At 29.4% G+C, this 7,962-nt stretch overlaps 1 protein-coding gene across 1 annotated transcript; it reads left to right on the forward strand.

Annotated features, from left to right (window-relative positions):
- Nucleotides 1–3,487: 3,487 nt before the first annotated feature.
- LOC136091076 (uncharacterized) lies at nucleotides 3,488–7,962 on the forward strand. Its single transcript, XM_065818060.1, has 4 exons — nucleotides 3,488–4,031; nucleotides 6,451–6,844; nucleotides 7,028–7,118; nucleotides 7,231–7,962. Exons 1-4 carry the CDS (start codon nucleotides 3,488–3,490, stop codon nucleotides 7,960–7,962), a joined length of 1,761 nt encoding a protein of 586 aa, XP_065674132.1.

Raw genomic sequence — 7,962 nt, forward strand, 5'->3', positions numbered from 1 at the left:
CAAAAGATTCAATGCCAGCCTGACTCCACGAAGTTATGTAAGAAGCACATTTGTCGACAGGAAGACAAAAGATTTCTACCCAAGGGCCATCACGAAGAATAGAAATAAAATCAAAAAAAGTGCAGTCTTGAGATAAAGGAGAGCGATATAGAACAAAGAGAAAGGAAATAGAGTGAAGTGGTGCTAAACGAAAGCACATTAAAGAATAGTCTGTGGATTCAAATCTAGTTTCTCAACAAATGGGTGAATTCTTACGAATGTAAATGCCCAGGCCAAGCATGTGACTATTGGAGTCTTTACGAATTAAAGGAAGATAACCATCAACACTAAGATCACAAGATGAGACAGTCGAACTCAAATTAGTCTCACAAAGAGCAAGTAGGTCTGGTGAACCTTGCAAGAGATAAGACTCAAGAGAAAAAAAAGTTCCTTCGAAGACCACGAATATTAGTGAATGATAGATTTAGAGAACTTGGTGGTGATGATGGTTTTTTGTGTGTTTATAGTTTTTGGTACTTTATTCATTTTTAAATTAGATTGAAGAACTTGACTCAAAGCATAGATAGCACTCAGATAGCACTCACTCTGTTTAATAGTCCAAGCAATTGCTTCATTACTACTAATAAACCCTAAGCCGTAACAAAGGGCTCCAAATGTGGCCTCCGCAATGCACACCAAAAGTACAAACAGGGACACCATCCATGCGCAATAATTTTATATTGTAATTCGATTAATAACAATCAAGTAAATACGAAAGTTATTTACAAAAATAAAATAATGTAACGCAATTTCACATACAATTTGTTTATAAAAACTCTTAGTGACTTAAAAATACCGTGCAGGATCTTCAGCACATTTTCATTTGCATTATTTTATAAGAATTTTTTTATCGTTGCCGACTTTCATAACCTCTTGCGTAACATAAAATTTTCATTTTTTCCTTTCGTAAATATCATTTTAACCAAGAATATGTTAAAAACATGATGATAACCCTTTTAAAATGAAAAAATAGATAACAAATAACAAAAAAAAAAAAATGGAAATAATTTTTTCATTCAAATCCCCCTCAAACACTCTGAACACACCTGAAAACACTATTTTTCCTTTTTTGAAGTACAATTTCTTAACAACATTACTTTTTGAGGGGGACTTAAAAGTCACACGATTGACATAAAAAAAACTTTGACTAGGTTTTAGCATATTTGCTCCAACTTTAGCTGGGTATGTACTTTGTTTTCAAAAATTCCCTCAAAATGACTACCCTTAATATATATATATATAAATATATGTATACATATATATGTATAAATATATAATACATATATAAATATATGTATACATATCTATATACATATATATATATATATATATATATATATATATATATATATATATATATATATATATATATATATATATATATAGGAGAAAATAGAATTAGCCTTACTTTGTACTAATCCAATATTTTGTAAATCTGTAAACGAATTTGTACATTATATATTTTGTATCTACACATATATAGTTATTATTACAAACAACAGGTTTTTTGATTATAATATAGCATAATTGAACTGCAGTCTATTTCATAAAAGCATAAAATGTATAATATTTGATATTTGCTGTAACAAATAGAATTAGCCTCAGTAATAATAAATTTCAGTTTAATGTAAATTTTGATTTGGTGATATATTTTTTTGAATTAATTTTTTTTTCTATTATTTGTAAGTTAAACAAAGACAATGAAATCAGTCCTCATAAAGTTTTTAACATTTTTTTTTTAATACCTGGTTGCTAAATGTGACGTGATAAGCATTTAACAAATGAAGAATTAGCTTTAATCAAAATATACAAAATTACAGACTTATTGAATTGGAAAATTGCAAAAAAAATAAAAATACTCCAAAAGTGGTTAATAGTTACTTCAAGGTGGGGGTTAATTATGGGACTTATAAGGGAAGTGGTGCGCAACGTAAAATTGATAAATGCACTAAATGAGCTATTGTGCTTCGTGCAGCTGCTCAAAACATGACTGCATCTCGAATTCTTGCAGATTTACAAATACCTGTAACTGTTCAATGTTTGCAGTAAATCTTTCTTGAAGATCCAAACGTAGTTTGGAAAAAGCGAAACCGAAACCAAAATTTATTGTTCGTCATAACGAAGCTAGATTACAGTTTGCAAAAGAACATGTGTCTAGGTAGGATGAGTGGCACCAAGTTCTCTTTAGTGATGAAAAAAAGTTCAATCTAGGTGGTTCTGATGGCTATTAATATTACTGGCACAATCTTCGAAAAGAGAAAGAAACTCGGATGGCACGTAAGTTTGGTGGTGAAACTGTTATGGTTTGAGGGGCTTTTTCCTTTGCTGGAAAACTTCCACTGACATGTATTTCAACAAATATGAATTCACAGAATTACTTTGATTTACTAGAAATTAGTTTTGTTAAAAACGGGAAAGAATTGATGGGTGAAAGTTTAACTTTTCAACAAGACAATGCTGCATAAGTCAAAGTTTACAAAAGCTTGGTTTAAAGGTAAAAATATCCCCGAAATGGAGTGGCCTGCAAGTAGTTCAGATCTAAACTCGATTGAAAATCTATAGGGAATACTTTCTAGAAAGGTTCATGAAAATGGTTAACAATTTGAATTCACATTGAAGCTGAAAACTTGTCAGAGAAGCTTAGAATAAAATATATTTAGAAACCATCCAAAATTTTGTGACTAGTATTTCAAGTTGCATATTTGAAGTCATTAAGAATTCAGAAAGCAAAACTTAATATTAAATGAGCGTAAAAACAAAATATTTTCAGTATTATCTTGCATATAACGTATATAAGGCTAATTCTGTTTTCTTCACAAATTGAATACTTTTAATTTTTTTTCCTTTTGTAATTAGTTAAACATAAGAATTTTCTCTCTGTCTTTCTCTCCCTCTCCCCCCTCTCTCACTTTCTCTCTCTCTCTTTCCCTCTCCCTCCCGCTCTCTCTTTCTCTCTACACACACACACACACACACACACACACACACACACACACACACACACATATATATATATATATATATATATATATATATATATATATATATATATATATATATATATATATATATATGTATACATATATATATATATACATATATATATATATATATTATATATATATATATATATATATATATATATATATATATATATATTATATTTCTAAGGCTTTTTGGTACTGGTATTGATGAATTTGTACTTATTAGGAAAAAGTATTATAACAAAACGAGTAATCACTATCCAAAATACATTAAAAACATTTTAGGCCGCAAAGTATTATTATGGAAAAGATGGACAAACAAAAAAACCATTTATAATAAATCAGCTTACAAACAGTACGCCAGGAATTGGAAACTAATCTTATCTAATTACCAATCGAAAGTTGAATTAAACCTAGTAGAGGGAAATAATATTAGCAAGTTTTATAAGTATGTTAATAATAAAATGAATATCCTTAATAAGCACCACCATCTAATAGACAAAAATAACAATAACAAGGTCACTTCCAGTAATATAGAAATTGCTAACGTGTTTAATAATCATTTTGGAAGTGTTTTTACGGACGATAATTGCTATTTTCCTAAAATTGCCACTTATGTTAATGATCCGACAAGTATTGATACGGTTCATTTTTCCGTGGAGTCAGTGTATAAAACCCTTTTGGGAATTAATCCAAGTACCTCGTTCGGTCCTGATGGTCCACCTAATGCAATTCTTAAAAAGTTAGTTTTGGGTTTTCCTCTTTCATATATTTTTGAGGCTAGTTTTACATCAAACGCTTTACCTAATCAATGGCGCAAAGCTTTCGTCTCCCCAATTTTTAAAAACGGAGCTACATTGGATCCTAACAACTATAGACCCATCTCTTTAACTTGTACTTGTTGTCGAATCATGGAAAAAATTATCAACTCACATATTATTGAATATTTAAATAAATATAACATAATATCTCCTAGTCAGCACGGTTTCCTCAATAAACGTTCTACATGTACGAATCTTTTAGAATCTACTAACGATTGGAGTACCGCACTTGACAATCATCTGATTACAGATGTTATATATATCGACTTCCGAAAGGCGTTTGATTCCGTATGTCATTCAAAATTAATATTTAAACTTTCATTATACAATATTCGTGGTAATTTTTTAAAGTGGATCACTCATTTCTCACAGACAGATCTCAACAGGTAAAGTGCTTTATCAGATCCGATTCAAATTGTAAGTGGTGTACCTCAGGGTAGTGTGCTAGGACCAACTTTGCTGATGATTTAAAGTTATACAGTTCGTATCGCGATATGAATCATAGCCACGATTTAACTGTTGCTCTTGACAGATTATTTATTTGGTCGGATACTTGGCAATTGCCAATTGCCAGCAAGAAATGTTTTGCACACTAAATAGCACTTTCTCCATTGCATAGTATTAGTTTTAATTACAAGTTAGGTGATTGTATTCTAAATTGGTCATCTAACCCAAAAGATCTTGGAGTAATTATGGACTCCCGCCAAAACTACAAAAAACACATTGCCAGAGTCATTCATGTAGCAAATACTGGAGCATACCTAATCTTAAAATGCTTTAAAACTCGCAATCCTATTATATTAGTACGTGCATTTACCACTTATATAAGACCAATTATTGAATATTGCTCACCAGTTTGGTCGCCACACCAAACTATGTTAATTAAATGTATTGAAAATATTCAAAAACGATTCACAAAAAAAATTGCTAATATTAGTTGTTTAAGCTACAGTTTACAGTTGCTTGGTTTGGATTCTCTGGAACTCAGACGTTTAAAACATGATTTAGTCATATGTTTCAAAATTATGCATAATTTGGTTTGCATAGATAAAAACTTATTTTTCCAAATTAACAATAATAATTATACCCGCGGTCATACTTTTAGGATTCGAAAGCAACGATGTCAACTCGGCATTCGCAAATATTGTTTTTCTCAACGAGTTGTAAATATCTGGAATAATCTGACATCAGAAGCTGTAAATGCTGATAACATTTGTATTTTTAAAAATAAAATAAAATCGTGCAATTTCGATAAACATTGTTTTTATAAAGTAAATGAATGAAATCTTGAATGTTTTTATTATAATATTTTTGTTCCTATGTACTTTGTTTTCTTCTTTAAGGGCATATTGTCAGTGTCTGTTTATTGGACCGGTATGTCCTTTAGAACATCTATTTTTTTTTTTCAAACTTGCTCTAATAAATCTTTATTTATTTATTTGTTATATATATATATATATATATATATATATATATATATATATATATATATATATATATATATATATATATATATATATATATATATATATATATATATATATATTTATGTATGTATATTAAATCAACAAAATCATTTCAGCCACTATCTCTGGACGGGCTAAACGCTTTGAAATGTATTTATTTAAATGCGACCTCTTTAGAAAATAAATTTGATAAATTTAAGGTATTAGTAGATACGGTACGTATCTACTAATACGTTTACAAATTATAGCTGTTAGTGAAACAAGGTTCAAAAGCATCTTGGTTGTAAATCAAATGGCTACAATCTGTATAGAAGAGACAGAAATGATGGGCACAGAGTAGGTGGTGTGTGTCTATATACACTGAAACTATCAAATCATTATGTATTTTGAAAACAATAAGTATTTATTTGGTTGTAACTCCAGACCAAACGATTTTATTGACAAGAAAAATTTTGATTTGGTTTTCGAAAAGACTAAAGACTATGTTGATAGAAAAGGATACAAAGGCTTTAGTTTTTTTGTAATTAAACTTAATTTAAGTTTAATTAGAAAAAAGCAAAAGTTTATTAAAATTTATAAAAAAGGATTAATAACTTATCGCACAGCTACTTTAAGTAAAGTTTAATTATAAAAAAGTTGACACCAATAAAATCTCTGAATTTTTTACAAATGTTGATTCGGTAATACTATTTGAAACTTCATCTGTTCAGGAAATGTACGACAAACTAATTCACTTTTCAAATGTAGTTTAGCATGTAATCAATTCATTCCAGTGCTTCATGTATCTCAAATAAAAAAAGGAATTGCTCCATGGGTTACAAATGATCTTAAAACTCAAATAAAAAAAAAAGCGAAATCTTAGATAACTGAGCTGTGATTGAAAATTGAAAGATCTAACTATGTGTAAAGAGTACAAACTGACTTTCAAGTTAATTTAAAAAAAAAAAAATAGCGCGTCTTGCATATAAATATTTTATCGTTAAAAGATCAAAATCAATTCCGAAATTTCTCCATAAACACCTAAAAAATTAACAACCAGTAAAGAATCAATCAGTGTCACAGCTAATGGTAATCTGACCTAAGATCCTAGAGAAATAATCCACTAAATAATAGTTAATCTACTTAATAAATGTTTCTAAGATGTTTTCGTAAATGAAAAAGAAGGGGAACTTTCACATTTCAATGTTGAATTTAATGAAAATAACTCAAAGTTTTCTGATCTAGATTTAAATGATACCAGCAACGAAATGATATTAGATAAATTAAAAAACCTTAATCAAAATAAAGCATGTGGTCCTGATAATATGCATCCATTTCTGCTCAAAAACTATGCTGAAGTATTTGCTATTTCTCTAACATTAATTATTAGGGCATCTTTAACTAATAGTCAGTTTCCAGTTCAATTTAAATCAGTGAACGTAACGCCACTATTCAAAAAAGATGATAAAACTCTTCCCTGCAATTATCGTCCAGTTTCATTGACTTCTGTTCCATGTAAAATTATGGAAAATATAATTAGAGCTAAAATGGAAAAGTACTTGTAAAAAAATAATCTACTAGCAGTAGAGCAACATCGTTTCGTTAGAAACAAATCATGTACCACTAATCTTTTAGAAAGCATTGACTACATTTCATCAAGCTTAGATATTAGTATTCAAGTAATAGGTAATTCCAGTTGGTATTCTAGTTGATTTAATTTTTTTTGGTTTTGCTAAAGCCTTCAACACAGTTCCGCAAAAGAGACTGTTGTTCAAGGTGAAATTATTTCTGACTGGGTTAAGATTTTTAGTGGTGTACCCCTAGGTTTGGTAATTGCAGCACTTTTATTTGTTTTATACATTAACAACCTTTCATAATAATTGCTTAATGTAACCAAGCTATATGCTGATGATACAAAAGTGCTTTCTCAATTATCCTCAGAGCTATATTAATCTTCAAAATGATCCTGATATTGTCTACAAATGGTCTTGGCTTCTTTTGTTTAACATATCAAAATGTGTAGTTATGCATTATGGCCGCAATAACAAAAACTATTTATATAATTTAAACAGTATTCAATTAACGGAGTCAGATACAGAAAGAGATTTTGGAGTACTTTTCAATACAAACCTAAAATGGAAAAATTTAGTGACTAATGCTTCTAACATAGCAAATCAAGTGCTTGGTTGTATCAAAAAATCGTTTGTTTATTTCAATTATAAATTACTTTGTTTTCTTTGTAATAGTTTTATTCGTCCATCACTAGAGTTTGCAGTTTCGGCATGGTCTCCATCTCTTATATCGGATTGTGAGTATATCGAAAGAACCCATCACAAACCTACTAAACTAGTATCATCAATCAGAAATCTATCCTATATAAAAAGACTCGAAGAATTAAACATGACTACACCAATAGAACGGAGACAAAGAGGAGATCTAATACAATTGTTCAATATTGTGAATAATATTGACAAATTAGAAAAAGGCATTCGTTTTAAAATCGTTTACAATCATACGAGAGGTCACTGCTTTAAAATTTCCAAGGAAATGACAAAACATAAGCACAGAGAAAACTTCTTCTTTAATCGAGTAGCAAATTTATGGAACTCTCTGCCAGAAAAAGTTGTTAAATCGCTTTTAGTCAACAGCTTTAAAACAGCAATCGATTGCTGA

This window comes from Hydra vulgaris, chromosome 14, assembly GCF_038396675.1.
Source record: "Hydra vulgaris chromosome 14, alternate assembly HydraT2T_AEP".
Classification (NCBI taxonomy): Eukaryota; Metazoa; Cnidaria; class Hydrozoa; order Anthoathecata; family Hydridae; genus Hydra; species Hydra vulgaris.

What these genes read in the sequence shown, in the direction of transcription:
- LOC136091076 (XM_065818060.1), top strand. Translation starts at nt 3,488, where the DNA reads ATGAATATCCTTAATAAGCACCACCATCTAATAGACAAAAATAACAAT. An exon ending in ATTAGAGCTAAAATGGAAAA is followed by an intron (nt 6,845 to 7,027) that starts GTACTTGTAAAA and finishes GTTTTGCTAAAG; the next exon opens with CCTTCAACACAGTTCCGCAA. An exon ending in GTGGTGTACCCCTAGGTTTG is followed by an intron (nt 7,119 to 7,230) that starts GTAATTGCAGCA and finishes AATTATCCTCAG; the next exon opens with AGCTATATTAATCTTCAAAA.